We start from the raw sequence: 18,783 nt of genomic DNA, 5'->3' as shown, positions 1-18,783 counted from the left end.
TTTTTCTTGTTTCCTTCATGTGAACTACCTCTCCCCAGACCCTCTCTCCCCTTCTCCCTCCCCCAGTTTATTCCTCCTACACCTCAACCCTATTTTGATGATATCATCATGGATTAGTTAGGTGGCACAGTGGACAAAGCACCAGCCCTGGACCCAGGAGGCCCCAAGCCCAAATCCAGCCCCAGACATAAGACACCCCATCCTGTCTGCCTCACAAAGAACAAAACATAAATGCTTTATAGATATCATCCCTTCATATTCAGTTCAGACCTGTGTCTTCTGTGAATTCCTTACTAAGATAGTTCTTATGAGTTTGAAGTATTATCTTCCCATGTAGGAATGTAACCAGTTTGATCTTTTAATACCCCTCATGAAGTCTTTTTCCTGTTTACTTTTTTATGCTTCTCCAGGGTCTTGTATTTGAAAGTCAAATTTTCTATTCAGTTCAGGTCTTTTCATCACAAATGCTTGAAAGATGTCTTTCTCATTGAAATCCCATTTTTGCCTCTGAAAGATTATACTCAGTTTTGCTGGGTATGTGATTTTTGGCTGTAGTCCCAGTTCCTTTGCCTTCTGGAATATCATATTCCATGCCCTTCGGTCCCTTAGTGTAGAAGCTGCTAGATCTTGCTTTATCCTTATTGGAGCTCCACAGTATTTGAATTCCTTTTTTCTAGCTGCTTGCAATATTTTCTCCTTGACCTGGGAGTTCTGGAATTTGGCTATAATATTCCTGGAGATTTTCCTTTTGGGATCTCTTTCAGGAGGTGATCAGTGGATTCTTTCAATTTCTATTTTAGCTTCTGCTTCTAGAATATCAGGGAAATTTTCCCTCACAATCTCTTGGAGGATGCTGTCTAAGCTTTTATTTTGGTCATGGTTTTCAGGTAGTCCAGTGATTTTCAAATTATCTCTCCTAGGTTTATTTTCCAGGTCAGCTGTTTTTCCAAGGAGATATTTCACACTGCCCTCTATTTTTTCATTCAGTTGGATTTGCTTTACTGTGTCTTGGTTTCTCATAAAGTCACTAGCTTCCATTTGTTCAATCCTAATTCTTAGGCAGTCATTTTCATCAGACAGTTTTTTAAATCTCCTTTTCCATTTGGCTTTTCAAACTGTTGACTTTTTTCTCATGACTCTCCTGCATTACTCTCATTTCCCTTTCCATCCTTTCTTCCCTTTCTCTACATCTTCATTCTTTTTCTCCTACTTTCTCTTCAAAGTCCTTTTTTAAAGCTTCCTTGGCCTGAGACCAGTTCATATTTTTCTTGGAAGCTTTGGATGTTGGAGCTTTGACCCTGTTATTATCTTCTTCTTCTTCTGAGGTTGTATTGTGGTCTACCTTACCCCCAAAGAAGTTTTCAATGGTCTCCTGCTTTCTCTGCCTGCTCATCCTGGCTTACTATTTCTTGGCTTTAACTCCTTAAAGTGTGGTGCTGCTTCCGGAACACGCTGTTCAAGCTACAGCATGGCCCAGGGGATGGTTGGGCTTCTTCTCAGTCTGCCTGGCCTCGCTTTCATTTGACTTTAAACTCTCCAATGGGGGTGGGGGGGTGGGGAGTGCTGCTTCTTGACTCTGCTCCTGTTCCCAGCTTCAGATTGTCCCAGGTGTTTTTGTTTTGTGGTTGAGCTGCCCCTTTTCCAGCAGTTTTTGTCAAATAGTGAGTTCTTATACCAGCAGCTAGAGTCTTTGGGTTTATCAAACAGTAGATTACTATAGTCATTTACTACTGTGTCTCTTGTGCCTAACCTATTCCATTGGTCCACCACTCTATTTTTTTTGAGAGGCAATGGGGTTAAGTGACTTGCCAAGGGTCACACAGCTTGTAAGTGTCAAGAGTCTGAACCCCGATTTGAACTCAGGTCCTCCTGAATCCAGGGCTGGTGCTTTATCCTCTAGGCCACCTACCTACCCAACACCACTATATTTCTTAGACAGTAACAAATAGTTTTGATGACTGCCAATTTATTGTATATTTTCAGATTTTGTATGATTAGCCCAACTTCCTGTGCATTTTTTCATTAGTTCCATTGAGATTCTTGACCTTTTGTTCTTCCAGATTAATTTTGTTATTATTTTTTCTAGCTCTATGTGAGATTTAAAATTGGATATAGGAGCATTAAACTCCCCTTTAACCTTTCCCTTATATATCTCCCAGACCAGTAAGAGAAAGAAACCTCTGAGCTTTCATTAGAGATGGATTGCTTAGCTTTTATTGTTTGGGAATTAATTAGCCAACAAACAAGGTGATGCTGATTAGGGAAATAGGAAAGTAGAAATACAGATAAATAGTCTTAGATCTAAGCTTAGTCTATATTCCTTATAAAACTTACCAAATCCCAAAGCTACCTCTGAGGCTGAGAACCAGCGTCAAGGACGTGTTGCTACCGAGGACCAGGGCCGATCACCAGAACACGCCGTCAAACCTGAGTCAGCTTGTGTGCTGAGAGAGAGACAGAGACCACTTCGGTTCTCTCCTCGTTTTTAAGCTTGCACCCCGGAAGTGGAGTGCCTGGTCACGCTCTCCTGAGCAACAGCAGGGGCACAGCTATTCTTCAGGGTCTCCTCCCTGAAAGGGCGGTCCTTCAAAAACTGGCAGTCCTTCAGTTATTGTTAGCCAACTCTTAAATTTTAGTTAAAAACTTTAATTTTTTGCCACATCTATCAAATAATTTTTAGGTAGTCTAATTGGTATGGCAATGAATAAGTAGATTAATTTAGGTGGAATTTTCCTATTTATTATATTAGCTCGACCCACTCATGAGCAATTGATATTTTTCCAATTGTTTAGATATGATTTTATTTGTGTGAAAAGTGTTTTGTAATTGTGTTCATAGAGTTCCTGGGTTTGTCTTGGCAGGTAGACTTACAAATATTTTATATTGCTTACAGTTACTTCATGGTTTTTCTTTTTGGTGGGGCAATGAGGGTTAAGTGACTTGCCCAAGGTCACATAGCTAGTAAGTGTCAAGTGTCTGAGGCCAGATTTGAACTCAGGTCCTCCTGAATCCAGGGCCTGGTGCTTTTTCCAGTACGCCATCTAGCTGCCCCATTTACAGTTACTTTAAATGGAATTTCTCTTTCTTTCTCTTGCTGCTGAGCTTTGTTGGTCATGTTGGCTGATGATTTATGTGGATTTATTTTATATCCTGCAAGTTTGCGAAAGGTGTTAATTGCTTCAAGTAGTTTTTTTTTTTAATTCTTTTTTTTTTTTTTTTTTGGTGAGGCAAATGGGGTTAAGTGACTTGCCTGGGGTCACACAGCCAGTAAGTATTAAGTGTCTGAGGTCGGATTTGAACTCAGGTTCTCCTGAATCTAGGGCCGTTGCGCTATCTACTGCGCCACCTAGCTGCCCCCTTCAAGTAGTTTTTGAGTTGATTCTCTAGGATTCTGTAAGTCTACCATCATGTCATGGGCAAAGATTGATAGTTTTGTTTCCTCCTTGCCTATTCTAATTCCTTTAATTCCTTTTTCTTCTCTTATGGCTAAAGCTAACATTTATAGTACAATGTTAAATAATAAAGGTGATAATGAACATCCCCTTTCACCCCTATTCTTATTGGTAATACCTCTCACTTATCACCATTACATATAATATTTGCTGATGGTTTTAGGTGGATACTGCTTATCCTTTTTGTTTTGTGAGGCAATTGGGCTCAAGTGACTTGCCCAGGGTCACACAGCTAGTAAGTGTCAAGTGTCTGCGGTCAAATTTGAACTTAGGTCCTCCTGATTCCAGGGCTGGTGCTCTATCCACTGTGCCACCTAGCTGCCCCTCTGCTTATCCTTTCAAGGAAAGCTCCATCTATTGCTATGATCTCTAGTGTTTTTCATAGGAATAAGTGCTGTACTTTGTCAGAAAACTTTTCTGCATCTACTGAGATAATCATATGATTTGGGTTAGTTTTGTTATTGATGTGATTGATTACATTAATAGGTTTCCTAATGTTGAACCAGCCCTGCATTCCTGGTAGAAATTCCACCTGTTCATACTGTATTATCCTGGTGATAAAATGCTCTCATCTCTGCTAATGTTTTATTTAAGAGTTTTGTATCGATATTCATCAGGGAAATTGGTCTATACTTTTCTTTGTTTTGGCTCTTCCTGGTATAGGTATCAACACCATAATTCTGTCATAAAAGGAACTCCATCTATTTTTCCAAAAAATTTATATAATATTGGATTTAGTTGTTCTTTAAAAGTTTGGTAGAATTCCCTTGTACACCCCTCTGGCCCTGGAGATTTTTTCTTAGGGAGTTGATTGATGGCTTGGTCAATTTCTTTTTCTAAATTGGAGCTATTCAGGTCTTTTATTTCCTCTTCTGTTAATCCGGGCAATTTAGATTTTTGTAAATTTTCATCCATTTCATTTAGAGTGTCAAATTTATTGGCATACAGTTGGGCAAAATAGCTTCTAATTATTGTTTAATTTCCAGCTGCTGCAGCACATTTAGAGATGAATACCAGCAGATGTTTAAGGCTTCCCTGACTTTTTTTTTCCCTCTTGAAGGAGAGAGCAAGGACATAAGTCCCAAATTGGTGGTGACTGACCACTTCCTTGACAAAGTACACACAGGCTTATCTAACAAGCAGACAGCTTCCATGGTTGCTAAAATATCTTAGGAGAAGTATCCCTCAATATTTTAAACAGTATTTTTTAAAAATAATTTTTAAAGTATTTAAACCTCTTTCCATTAGACCAAAGCAGAGTCCCTGAAATTCTGACATATGAAAAAATGTTAGCCTTGGTTAGCATTAAGAAGGCTAGAACAACACTTTAATCCAGGGACCCACAAGCTCAATGTTTCACCCACATCCTGCTGAACACATGACAAGCAGGTTGTAACCTGTAACAATCAGATACACTGAGAAGAGAACAACGGCAGAAGACCAAACACAGCTTTCCTGGTAAATGCATACACCTTCACCCAGAATCACACCCCTGGCTTTATACCCAACGTCCTGGTGTTCAGGCAGCAGCCACACATACTTGGTGATGTCTAAGTCTCTAAAGAGGCAGAGAACAGCTGAAGGATGCTTACCCCCATCCCAACTGCAACCCATAAAACTCTAAATGAAACAATGCTAGGATGCCCAAATCGGCTGTCATGACTTGGAATGTGTGAGGGCCTAAAATTCTCGTACATATGCTGAGAAACCAAAATAATAAATGCATCCTTTACTGAACACAACACAATAAAATTATAATCAAGAAATGACAATGAAAATATTCACATATGGATAAACACTAAACAATTTAAACTTTTAAAAGAGGGTGTCAAAATAGAAATTAAATACACAATGGATAAATTAATCAAAAAATGATAATAATGTGATAAAAGTTCTAAATTTGTCAGAAAACCCCACATAGTCCTAAGAAACAAATATGAATATCTAAATACCTTCATCAATAATACAGAGAATAAACATATCAATGAGTTGGTCATGATACTAAAAAAAAAACCTAGAAAATTAATAAGTGACAAAAGCAATTTGAACAAAACTAGAAATTCTGAAAATCATAAAAGAAATAAAAGAAAAATGAACTATTAAAAATTAACAACTGGTGCCAAGACCTTGGTTTTATCTCCTTGTAGGGGCTTAGGGAGGGAGGGGTTGTTGGCACTCTACAGGGGATCCCATGGACTTCTTCTCACCTTTCACTATAGGGGGTCACTATGCTGTGTCCAGAGACTTCCATTGGTGCCAAGGTGGTAGCTGCAAATGTAATTGCCAGTGTTTGGGGGTCACATGACTCAAGAAGGAAAAGGCCCCATCTCTAGTGGTATCCATGCTGGACAGGATTTTCTCATCTTCTTCCTTGTAGAGAACAAACCTGGTGTGTCTTGAGGGCCTCCAGCACAGGACGGTCACATCAGACCCTGAGGTCACCTCTCGACCATGCCAGGCTGAGAGAGAAGGCTTGGGAAGTGCATCTGGAACCCAAATAGAGACCAGAGAATGTAAAGTCCTATCCACAGTTGGGATGGCTGGCGATGAAGAGATTGGAGATCCCTGAAGAACTCCCTGACCCCTGGTTCCTGCTTCTATTGGCTCTTTGGTCATTCCTTGCCCCCAATCTCCTTCCTTGGAGAGGGCTGGAAGCTAAGCCACAGATAGTCCTTGGGTCTGTCTAGGAACACAGAGGCTGGCTGTTCCCCTTCCCATCCTTGTCTCTAGAACTTGGAATAATACTTAAGCTGGCCTATTCTTTCACTTTGTCTTTGTCCTTCCATAGGGACCCCCAGCCCTTGTCTCAACCTCTACCTCATGATGCTCAAAAGATCCCTCCACAATTTGCCTTTTCAGTCTTCCTAGATTGCCTCTGGACCGCTCATTCTGCTTTGGCCTCGAGTGGGATGGGAAGTACACCCACTGACCCCTGTAATAGAGACTCGAGGAGAAAGGAGGCCAAAGCACTGATTTTATTTCTTTCGAAAGAAAGGTGTACCATACTCACTGGGACAACCAGGAGGTGTGACACACCGGGATCAGGAAACCAAGCAGTTTTTATACTCTTTACAGATATCTAATTTGAACAAAATGTGGTAATTGGGTTAATACTATATGTTCGGCAATAAATCTTTCTCCTGGGATGTTCAGCGATAAGACTCTCTCCTGGGTCAGAGTGCCCCATCCTCAGGGGTTCAGCCGTAGGTTATTTTGCAAAATTTCCTGTTTCAGCAACAATCTATCATATCTACATAATATCTCGGTGCAGGCCCTATGAAGCAATTTTTAAGTTGATATGCCTATATTTAGAAAGGGGATAGTAGCTTCCCGTTATTGCCTCTCTCTAGAGAAAAAAAAAACAGAGAGAGAGAAATAGGGGGCTCAATCGGGCTTTAAGACTTTGAGATCAGATCACTAGGCCAAAGGGGGGGGCACTTTCCACCTCAGTGGAGGGTCATATCCCTATGTTCCTCTCAGTCAGAATATGAAGGAAGAGCCTTTGGAGCAGACACAGGCGTCCTGCTCTGCCCACCTTTCTTTCTCCTTCTTAGGTATTCTCCTTGTCCTTCAGCATCAGCAGGGAAGGACCTTGGGACAGGCTTGACCCCGGTGTCTCACCAATGGAGAGCCCATGCTGGGTCCTCAGCTCTGTCCTGGGCTGCCCAGCCTCAACTGTGGGAGGGAAAAACTGACCCTGAAAATGTGCCTCTCTCCAGGCATCCCCAGCCCTGTGGCCCAGTCCAGATTTAAGTGTCAGCTGTGACTGGGGCTCACAGGGGGTCGGCCAGAGAAGGGAAGGGGTCTTTTCATAGCAGAGAAAGCAGGGGAGGTCTGGGACGGAAAAGTAACCCCTGTGGGGAGTGGGGTGCCTGAGACCCTAATGAAAGGCCCTATTTGGACTCTTCTCAGAGCCCCAAGGACAGAGAATGAGTCTAGTTTCAAGCCCCGAAACTTCAGTGCCCAGCTTCCCAGCAGGGGGCCGCCTGGCCTGTGAGGCTCCTGGGCCTCAGGCCTGAGCAGGGCCTGGGCTTTGTGGGAGCAGAGCTAAGCTAGGGGTTCCCCATGAGGCGCCCCAGGTGTTTCCCCCATGAGTGGTTAAGTATGTTCACACAGTCCTGCTTAGTGAAGAATGCAGGTCAGGAACCGGGTATCGTTAGGGCCTCATGCTCCCCACTCCCCACAGCGGTCACTTTTCCATCCCAGTCCCCCCCCCCCCCTTCTCTGCTATGAAATGACCTCTTTCCTTCTGCCGCCGTCCCCCGTGAGCCCCACAGTCCCAGCGCGGACTCACATCCGGACTGGGACGCGGGGGCCCGGGATGCCCGGACAGAGGCACGTTTTCAGGGTCAGTGTGGCCGCGGCATCGTGGACGCCGCTGATCTGCTTTTCTGTCTATTTCACAAGAGCCCGATGACGTCAGGGCGGATCCAGGCCGTGGTCTTGGCGTAAGAACAGCTGCGGGACTGACGTCAATGATTTTTGTTTTGTACTTTCCACCTCCTCTGAGTTTCAGGATTGCCACTGGGGTGTTTCATTGTGGATTGTGCGTGGTTGTGGTTGTGGTTGTGGTTGTTTTTTCGGGGGGTGGAGGGGTGTCTCTGCAGCCCCAGCGAACCAAACCTGGCCCTGCTTCAGCCACCTGGCCCCAGTCTACAGGCGAGTCAGCAAGAGTCCTGGAAGATCAGAGGTCACGAGGTCCCGAGGTTGTCAGGGGGAGAGGAGGAAGTGAAGTGTGGTGCGTGGCTTTCTGGGAAATGGAGTCCCCGCTGCCGCGCATGCCCAGGAGGCCATGGGGGCGGGGCTGTTGAAAGGCTCCTGGCTCTCAGTCTTCTTCCCCAGCTTGGTGCTCAGCCCCCCGAGCTGCGTCCTCTCCTTCCTGCTCCCCTGAGACTCCGGTTCAGGGTCAGTAACGCCCCTTCCCCCGGGGCCCTCAGGGGTCCGACTGTCCAGCCGAAGGGGACGCGGGGAGGGTTTCCAGCAGAGACACCGGGCTGGGGGGGAGGGGTCCTCCTCTTTCCGGAATTGTCCATTTCCCGGAGGGTCCGAGGGCACGACCCCCAAGGCCCGGGAGCCCCCGGCCCGGCCCCAGCGGGGTCTGCGGCGGCTCAGGCTGGGGGTGACGTCACAGGGAGGCGTGCGTGGGGGCCGAAGCTGGGACCCCGGGCAGGTGTGTGGCATGTAGGTGTAGGGCGGGGCCCCGCAGGTGAGGAGGCCGGACCCCCCCCCCCAGCCCCTTCCGGGGGGCTTCCCCCAATGGAGCCTGAGACGGGGAATCCCAGTCGATTTTCCCATGTGCCACCTCCCCCTCGCGTGTCCAGAGTCCACGCGGTGACCCCCAGGGTCCTGTACCAGGGGTGGAAACCCGGGAGCCTCATGGTTGTGTTAATGACGTGTCCACAGGCAGAGAAGGCTTTCGGCAGAATACAGCGCTCATTGCTGTGGAAACCCCCCCAAAGCTCAGGTGTGAATGGCCATTTCCTTAAAATGATAAAGAAAAGGAAAAAAAGAGCCTCCCCCTCAAACCCTCAGCCGGCATTGTTTGTGATGAGGCCCAGCTGGAAAACTTCCTAGTAAGATCAGGAATGAAGCAAGGATGCCCACTGCCACCAACATCATCCAGCGTTTTATTGGAAATGCCAGCATGGGCAGCTAGGTGGCGCAGTGGATAGAGCACCGGCCCTGGATTCAGGAGTTCCTGAGTTTAAATACGGCCTCAGACACTTGACACTTAATAGGTGTGTGACCCTGGGCAAGTCACTTAACCCCTATTGCCTCACCAAAAAAAAAAAAGAAAAAGAAATGCCAGCACCAGCCATGAGAAGAAAAAGAAGCCAAAAGAATCAGAATGGCCAATGAGGCAATAAAACTGTTTGTTTGGGCAGATGATATTGATGCTGTTCTTGGGAAATCTTAAGAATTTAACTAAAAAGTTAGTAGAAACAACAATTTTAGCAAAGTAGCAGGAAGTAAAAGCATTTCTACATATAATTTTTAAAAACTGTAGACCACATATAAAATATTTGGGATTATATCTACTGTGATGTCTCAAATTCTAACTGTGATGTCTAAAATCTAATGTGTGGCTGCCTGAGCTGACCCCAATGTGGGGGAGAAACTAGCTATGATTTACTGATAAATTCAGCAAGAGTTTATGCTTTTAAGTGTTTATTAAAGTGTATTAGAAGTTAGTGAAGAGAGAGAGGGTGAGAACAGATCTCATATAGAATGGAAAACCCCAGCTTAGATCTGTGTGGGATTGACAGAGAGAAAACCTCACCTTTTCTCTGTCCACCACCAAACCAAAGTCCCAGAGAAAAAGAGGCCCATCCTGCAAACCAGCCTCACCTTCCTACTTCCTGTCTCCCTCCCTGAAAGGGCAGGTCCTTCAAGATGATTGGTTGAGGGTGGTCTCCTGTTGATGTTGTTCACAGCTTCTGAGAACAACACCCCACTCAGGGCCAGCCAGGTGTGGTCTCGATTTAATCACCTTTTAGTAGGCTTTTAGTCAGTCTTTCAGTCTCACTCAATTCAATCAATTCCAAACCAATCTTCAGGTGGGGCCCCTGGGCGTCTGCCAAATCCCATTATTTTGTCACACTACAAAAGATAAACTCAGGAACTATATGAGTACATAGTTATAAAACTGTTTTATAAAAATAAAGTCAGATTTCAATAGTTCAGGAAATCCACTGTCCAATTCAGGACTATCCATTGTTTATGGATAGAGTCAATATCATAAAAATGACAATTTTACCTAATCTATCCAATACCATCTCAACTAAATTGCCAAAATATATTTTATTGAATTTAGAAAAAACAATTCATTAGGAAGAACAAAAGATCAAGAATATCAAAGGAACTAATGAAAAAATGTAAAGGAAGAAGGGTAAGCAGTACCAGATCTTCAGCTATATTCTAAGGCAGTGATGAACAAAACTATCTGGTACTGGCTAAGAGCAGAAAAGTGGATCAGCACAACAGTAGATATACAGCACACAGGAGCACATGATTATAGTAACCTTGTGTTTGACAAATGTAAAGATTTAAGCTTTTGGGGTAAGAATCCATTTTTGGTAAAAATTGTTGTGATATGAAGAGAGCAGTCTGGCAGAAATTGGGTATAGCCCCATGTCTTACACCATTTGCTAAGCTAAGATCAAAATGGATACATGTCTAGATATATAGAGAGATATCACAAGACAATTACAAAAACATGGAACATATGGCCTGTCAGACTTGTGGATAGGAGAAGAGTTTATTAATAAAGCAAAGGTAGAGACCATTGTGAAGTGTCAGGGAGACAACAGAGAACCCAGCCCTCCTCTCCCCATCCTCAACAAAGGAGGAGCCATCACTAAACCGGATTAGGTCTGGGTTGGGTAGGGGAGTGTCCCACAGGTCTGGTTGGCTGGAGACTGGTCAATGAAGTCTAGGCAGTCATGAGGGATGCGACCTTCAGGATGTGGGAGAAGGGTAGCAGGATTCAGTGTCCTGCACATTTGTAAAGTGAGCTCTGGGGTGTCTAACAGAAGAGCCTGATATTTAGTGATATGGCCAATGGTGAGCCATCGTCGGTGTCCCTTATCTTCCAGAATACTTATATCACATCTAACTAACCCCTGTCAGGTGTCGAATATATGTGTGTCATGGGGAAAATGGGGTAGGGGTTTGGGGTCCTTAGGAATTCCTCTTTGAAGAATTACACCCTCTTGCGCACAAAAGCAGTTAGAATAAGGTGGTGGTTTATTTCAGGGCTGAGGAAGGGAAGGGAAGGGAAAGCATGAAAAATCCTTGGACTTCTCATGGGGAGAAAGGCATGGCACAAAGCATGTGGCTGTGAGATACCAATCTCCTTGAGCAGGAGACTGGCAGGTACGTTTATAGAGGACTGATGGGGGTGACCATCTGCCTGTGGAAAGTTCCTTTAGTGAGGGAGGACCATCCCCCACTGGTGGTGGCTGGAGGAGTTGGGTGAGGGATGGCTGTATATCTCTCAAGCCATCTCCTCTGGACACAAAGGAAACAGCCACACTTAATCTTATTGCCCCAGGGTTGAGGGAGACTAGAAGGAAGGGTGGGGGTCATGGTGGTTCTACTTATCTCTCCAGGCATGTCTGTCCTTTGGTTTAGTTTCTCAAGGAGAAGATTCTTTGATGTGCCCCAGAGAACTTCTGGAGTATGCTAGGCCTATAACATGTGTATTCCTGTGATCTGGAAATCAGGTCAGAAATAAACTCTTGCATGTTCTGAGTTGGAGTCAGTAAATGTTCTTGGCTTTCCCGACTGGCTGTAAATCTGACCCAAGCTGGAAGATCCTGGCTGTTCTTAATGCCCCTGTGACCCTGGGCAGGTCATTGACTGCTCTGAGCCTTGTTTCCTCCAAGGTGACAGGAGGGCACTAGAAAAGTGGCCTCCAGCCTTGGACACCATCTCTGGCCCTACTCAGTTCCCTGCTTCCCTGCTACTGTCTGCCACTGGGCAGCCAACCTTCCCCTCCCCACCAGCCCATCCTGAACTGGGAGAATCCTTCAGACACATTTAGGGGCCCGGAAGGAAGCCCAATTCGAACCACCAACTTTCTGCCTTGCTCCACTTTTCCAGGCTCAGTAGAATCCTCTGGTGTCTTTGCTCTCCACCCTGTACTCTTCCCTTCTCTCAGGGACTTTTTCTGGCCTCTTAGTCATTGTCTCTCCTGAGAACTGCAAAATTTACTGAGAACTGATTCCTCACCCAGTCCCCTCTTTCCCAGGCAAATGGAATTGCCTGGGGCTGACTGTCTTTGTCATTTCCAGACTCCTGATGGACTTATGGACTTTCCCCCAAGCAACTTATCCCCTCCCTATGTTCCCCACCTGACTCCCTGGACTTTATGTTATTATGTTAAGAGGGTCCACCTACATTAAGTAGTTTCTATTCAGAGTCAGTAATGCCTATACTTAACTTAGGAACAGTTCTATTATTTCTTTTGTCCAAGGTTGGTTTACATTAATTAGCTATATGTCACTCTGGAGCAATCTTGGTTCCCTTTTGTTCTGTTACCCCATTAAAAACCCTGTCCTCTGTTCCCTTCTCTGGGTATTCCTAGCTTCTGAGCTTTGAGATAGTTCCTCTGCCCCAATTAAAGACCTTATTTCTCCTATATCGATTGTTTCCTTAATTTCCAGGTTAACACTCCCCATAGTTAAATGAAAAAACCTGAAACCCCCCCTCTTCCCCTTGCCCCAGTACTGGCTCATTTTCTAAAATTGCTCCAAGAAGCCCCACTGGCCTTAGCCCAGGGCCTGGCACAGTGTACACTGTACCCCAGGAGCAGAACTCAACTTTCAAAGGCAACATAGAGGCTAAAATGTGAATAGGAAAGAGAGAAGAACCCTCTGCATAGAAAATTCCTATGGCCAGAGGGAGGCCCAAAATGTCATGGGGGAAAATGGGGTAGGGGGTTTGGGGTAGGTGTTGGGGTTCTTAGGAATTCCTCTTTAAAGGGTGTGAGGAGCTGTGAGGTCCAGAGGGTGGGAGGCGACACATAGGCACAATGCCATGAATCCTTGAGCCTAGATGAGACAGATTTATAAAACTGACCAGAGCAAAAATGAAAAGGGACTTGATCAGATCAGGAGTAAAAGTGTGACAAAACAGACTCAGAGCAGGACAACAGTGATAAAAGGGCTGCAGGTGAAGCCTTGAAAGGGAAGAGGAATTGGTCCTGAGACCAGAAAGCCTCTTGGAAGAGCTGGACAAGGAGCTGACAAACCCAATAAGAGGCAGGAGGGAAAGTGGGTAGAGATGCTGCCCAGGGGTTCAGTCAGCTTCCCCAGCATGGATCCTACTTGTCCTAGTCTGGTTTTCATCCATAACAAACAAGCAGCTAATTAATGTAAATGAACCTTGGACAAAAGAAATACTAGAACAGCTCCTAAGTTAAGTATAGGCATTACTGACTCTGAATAGAAGCTACTTAATGTAGGTGGACCCTTTTAACATAATAACATAAAGTCCAGGGGGAGTAAGGTGGGGAACATTGGGAGGGGATAAGTTGCTTGGGGAAAGGTCCATAAGTCCATCAAGAGTCTGGAAATGACAAAGACAGGCAGTGCCAGGCAATTCACCTGCCTGGGAAAGAGGGGTCTGGGTGGGGAATCAGTTCTCAGTCAGTTTTGTAGTTCTCAGTTATCAAAGCTAGGAATACCTAAAGATGGTAACCCAGGACAGGGTTTTTATGAAGTAACAGAACAGAGGGAGCTAAGAAACTGTCCTTAGGAAAAGTAAGTTTCTCACAGACAGAAACTATTTAATGTAAATGAACCTTTTTACATAATAACCTAAAGTCCAGGAAGTAAGGTTGGAAATCTTTGGGAGGGGATAGTTTGTTTAGGGGAGATCAATAAGCAATCAAGAGTCTGGAAATGACAAAGACAGTCAGCCCCAGGCAATTCACCTGCCTGGGAAAGAGGGGACTGGGGGTGGGGGAATCAGTTCTCAGTAAATTTTGTAGTTCTCAAAGGTCAGGAGTGGGGATGGGCCAAGAGGGTGAATGTTTTCAGTTTGGAGGGGAGTTAAGGAGGGGTGGGCAAGTCTGGAGCCCAGACTGCAGAGAAGCAAGGGGGGCTTCAGGAGAGTGGAATGGCTGGGAGAACCAGGAAGAAGATGGGTGTGGTGGGGGGAGAGCTGGCAGGGCAGGAGTTTCTGCTGAGGGGGGTTGGAGTCCCAGAGCAGGTAAGGGAGGGGGCAGAGGTGGTAGAGCAATGGGGGAGGAGAGGCCTCAGAACTGAGCAGCCAGGCAGGGGGTGACCTTGGGGGAATTCTCTTCCTGGGGTGAAGTTTGGAAGCCTGGGAGGTGGGAAGGGGAGGAGAGAGGTCATTCCAGGAAATGGGGGGCTGGGTGGGGCTTGACCCTTGGGAATAGGAGGCCTTACCCAGAGCAGCATGGCTGGAGGTAGAAGCCCTTAGATCTGAGCTCTCTCTTCCTTCATTTCAAGCTGAGGTCTCTTCTTCCCTCACAGGTGAGATCTCTCTGCCTTCCCTGGACCTGAGGTCTCTCTGTCTTCTGGGAGCCAGCTCTGCACAAGCAGGTACCAGGTAGGTCAGAACAAGGGCCCCTCTCCACATCCTGCTTCTGATGGTTGTCCTTTCCATGGGGCCTCATCTTCCCGCTCTGTTGTTGTTGTCTGTTCGTTGTTTGTCCTTCTCAGAAGAGGCTCCTGTTCTGCTTAGAGTCTCTCCCCTAAGGGCCGGACATTTTCAAGTGCTCTGAGACTTCAAGCTCTGTAATTCCAGGTAGGCCAGTGTCCACCCCAGGAGGAAAACACAAAGACAATGTCTCTCCCATTCTGAGACCCTTCTCCCTCCCCAGGCCAGTTTGCAGACAACCAGAGCTGGATCCAGAGAGGATGGCCCCAGGGACCCAGAGACCCTCATCCCAGGTGAGTGCAGCCCATCCCCAGACCTGACCAGCATCAGCTAAGGTGGGATCCAGCAGAGCCAAGGAAGCTTTATCCTGTTACATGTACATTGTCCTCTGCAGGGCTGTCAGCAGAGCAGACATTGTCCTCCTGGTTCTGCTCATTTCCTTCTGCCTCAGGCCACCCCAGTCTCCCCTGCTCTCTCTGAATCCCTCTCATTTGTCATTTCTTAGGTCGCATCAATGAGTATTTAGACAGTGGCTCCTCTGTGCCAAGCACTGTGCCAACCTACTGGGGATGCAAAGGAAGGTTTAAACCATTGGGAGATAACAGGGCTGCAGCTGGGTCCACACAAGGTCTCTACAGTATGAATGGGAGGCCCCCTCAGAGGGAAGGCCCAAGCAGTGTCAGGGACCAGGAAAAGCTCATTTTCAGAAGGTGAGCATTTTTCTGAGATGTGAAGGAAGCTAGTGTTGGGGGCCTTGTGATCTGGGTCTAGGGGCTAGCTCAGCCAAGGAATTGGAGGCTTGTCACAAATCTTGTGTTAAAATGGAAAATCATTCACTTCTTTGCACCTAAGTACCATTTCCCCCTCACCCCCCCCCCATTTTTTGAGCAGGGGATTCCCAGGGAATGCTTTATCCTTGTCAGTTATCATGGTGGGCTCAGCTAGACTTCAGGGACAGATGCCCACACCTGCCCCCAAGTGGGTGCTGACAAAAACCTGAGCATTTCTCAAGTCTGGATGTCGTATGACTATAAATCAAAGAGAATCTAGAAGTAGCCTGGCTGGCTATTCATACCTCAGACAGTGGGGCCACTCACTGAGACTTTGGATCCTTACAGGAGAAAGCAGAGTGTACACCCCACCTGGGGAATCCAAGAGCCACATGAGCAAGCCCACCTTTTTACCTGCCTAATGACTTTTGCTGGGTTTCCGCACCATAATGTTGGGAGACTTGTGACCTTAATCAGCAGGCAAGCTCACCCATGAATTGGAGGCTCAGCACAAATCTTGTCAAATGAAAGGTGATTTATTAGGAGAGAGGAACATATGACCAGGAGACAGAATCACTGCTGAAAACCTGTCTCCCTGGGTAAGAGAAGAGCTGGTCCTTTCTATGTTTACACACAAAAGCTGTGTGCAAAGCAGTTAGGAGGGGCAAGACCACTGGCAGGGAAACAACTGGTAAGGGGTGCCTGGGGAGGAATAACCACTGGAAAGGCACAGAGTTAGGTGATGGGGGTTTTGGTCAAGGATAGTCCAGGAGGCCCGTGTCCCCAGGTCAGAGAGAAGAGGACTGAGGTGCAAGAAGACTGGACAGGGTTATCTGGTCTCTGCTGTGTGCTGGGAGCCATATAAACATGATCTCCCATGATGCTGTTGGGACATTTGTCAGGGTCCTTCCTGGGGATGGCCAGAATAAGGGAGCACAAGTTTTAGCCAGACAGTAAACTCTGGTTTGTCTATTCTCTCTGGAGAGTGTCACCCTCCCTGAGTGGGTGATGGACATGTGTATCTCAGAGTTCCACAGATGATGGAGAGACAGTCTCCCCTCCTGAGTTATATGACCTAACCTTTGGGTAGCATGGGTTAGGTCTTGTTACCAGAGACAGGCTTACAAAGAGGTTTTAGATAAGATTGTGTTGGGGCTCAGAGAGAGGGAAAGGTAATTTTTTATCATAAAAGTATTTTATTATTTTCCAGTGACATGTAGCAATAGTGTTCAACATTTCTGGTGGGGGGGGAGGCAGGGCAATGAGGGCTAAGTGACTTGCCCAGGGTCACACAGTGCCACGTGTCTGATGGTAGATTCAAACTCAGGTCCTTCCAAATCCAGGGGCAGTGCTTAATCCACTGTGCCACCTAGCTGCCATGCAACATTTGTTTTTATAAGATTTGTAATTTTTCTCCATTGTTCCCCGCCCCCAAGACAGCAAGCAGTCTGATATAGGTTATATATGCACTATCACATTAAAATATATCTGCTTATGTAGTAAAAGAAGAATCAAAACAAAAGGGAAAAACCTCAAAAAGGAAAAAAGAAAGACAAAAACAGTACAAAGACTATGGTTCCATCTGCAACTAGACTCCAAAGTTCTTTATTCTGGATGTGAAGAGCATTTGCCATCATGAGTCCTTTGCAGTTATCTGGGACCATTGTGTTGCTGAGAAAAGTTAAATCTATCACAAATTATCATCACACAGTGTTCTTGATCCTGTGTATACAGTGTTCTCCTGGTTCTGCTCATTTCAGAGTCAGTTCATGTAAGCCTTTCTAGGTTTTTCTGAAATCTATCTGCTCGTTATTTTATTTTATTTTATTTTTTTGCGGGGCAATGAGGGTTAAGTGACTTGCCTAGGGTCACACAGCTAGTAAGTGTCAAGTGTCTGAGGCCGGATTTGAACTCAGGTCCTCCTGAATTCAGGTCTGCTGCTTTATGCACTGCACCACCTAGCTGCCCCAGCTGTAAATATTTTTGTACATGTGGGTCCTTTGCCCTTTTTTATGATCTCTTTGAGATAAAGACCTAATAGTGGAGAAAAGTTACATTTTGAGCAAAAGTAAAAACTGAATTGAGACTTAGACTTGAAAGTTTAGATACAAAGATATTTAGCATTGGTACTCAAAACCAGTCTAAAGAAGATAGGAGCAGCTTGAGTAGTCAGGGAGTTAATCCCCATTTGCTAAGCCCTTTGTACTTCCTTGGACAGAATAACAGGACAGGAAGTGAGTCCTGTGTGTTCTCCTTAAGTGACTGGGGAAGAGAGGTCCTGAAGGGGACATTCATTCAGTTCCTAGTTTAAGAACAACCAGTCTAGCATCAAATGGAGTTAATGATGTTTTCCCAAAAGTTCATTTTAAAGACCATGAGCCACTTGATACATCAAAGCCTCAGTGTTACAAGTTGGGGGATGAGAGTGCAAAAGATGTCCTTGGGCTTCCCAGAGTTAAAGGAAGAAAGAGACCAGCTGTGGGTGGTATAAAGATGGCCAGAGAGCAGCAGGAGGGGGACAAGGGTTGGGCCTGTTGAAAGTCCTTCCCAGTGAGCATGGCCAGGGCTCTGGGGGGGCTCTAGAGGGCTGAGTGAAGCAGGAATCATGGCATGTTCAGGGAAGAATAGTGCCTGAGGTGAGGGCTGCCAAGGCCTTTTCAGGGCTGCTTCCCCTTTGGTGTCTACCTGGTCCAGCCAGGCCTCCCCTGGCTCCAAGAAGCTGTATCATGCACAGCAGCCGCAGCCCAGTAACCTATTTCAGCAGAAGGACTAACCAGGTTGGGGTTAACTGAGGTGTCTCTAACCCTTGGTGAGTTGGTTTTGGGGGGGGGCAGGTGTCTACCCCAAGCCTGTGAAGACATCCCCCTGTGGAGTGGGTGGATAAGAACACTTTATCCCAATGGCCATGAAGGCAGCTGAAGCGGGCACTTTGGAGCACTGAGAGCTTGCTTGGACATTGAAGACCAAGGTATTCCCCTGACAAGCCCAGGCCATGCCCTGCAGCTCAAGCCATCACTAGGTACCTTGACTGTTCTGCCCCTGGGCTGTGACAACTCTGGAAGGAGGAGTGAGGCTGATGACTTGGTGCAGCTCTGACTCAAATGCAATTTATGAATGAATTAAAAGACATCACCCATAGCACTTTATTGTTTTTCTCTCTTTCAAAGTCCTGTGGTGACAGGCACGTGATATAGCAGCAGACATAGATTCTCTGGGAGGTATAGTCACAACCCTGCACACAGGTGGCCTTGGCACCAGGCCCTCTTTTCCCTGAAAGCAGCAGTGGCACATGGCAGCACCCTGGGTATCTTAGCATTGCTGGTCAGATTCTTATGTATTGGTCCCCTCTTGGGATGAGGAATGGGAAAGTAAAGGTACCCTAAAAATCATCTGCTTACTCTACCTTGGCCTGATTACGACAGCATGTGGGG

At 45.9% G+C, this 18,783-nt stretch overlaps 1 protein-coding gene across 1 annotated transcript in view; it reads left to right on the top strand.

The window, feature by feature from the left end:
* Positions 1-18,783, top strand: part of LOC122746594 (zinc finger protein 2 homolog) — a 67,011-nt gene that overhangs the window by 38,968 nt on the left and 9,260 nt on the right. The window contains exon 6 of the mRNA XM_043992342.1: positions 14,730-14,875. Coding sequence (XP_043848277.1) covers positions 14,843-14,875 — 33 coding nt within the window. The 5' untranslated portion in view covers positions 14,730-14,842. The remainder of the gene's footprint in view (positions 1-14,729; positions 14,876-18,783) is intronic.

This window comes from Dromiciops gliroides, chromosome 3, assembly GCF_019393635.1.
Source record: "Dromiciops gliroides isolate mDroGli1 chromosome 3, mDroGli1.pri, whole genome shotgun sequence".
In the NCBI taxonomy this organism is placed as follows: Eukaryota; Metazoa; Chordata; class Mammalia; order Microbiotheria; family Microbiotheriidae; genus Dromiciops; species Dromiciops gliroides.
This window is presented reverse-complemented; position numbering and strand designations above follow the sequence as displayed.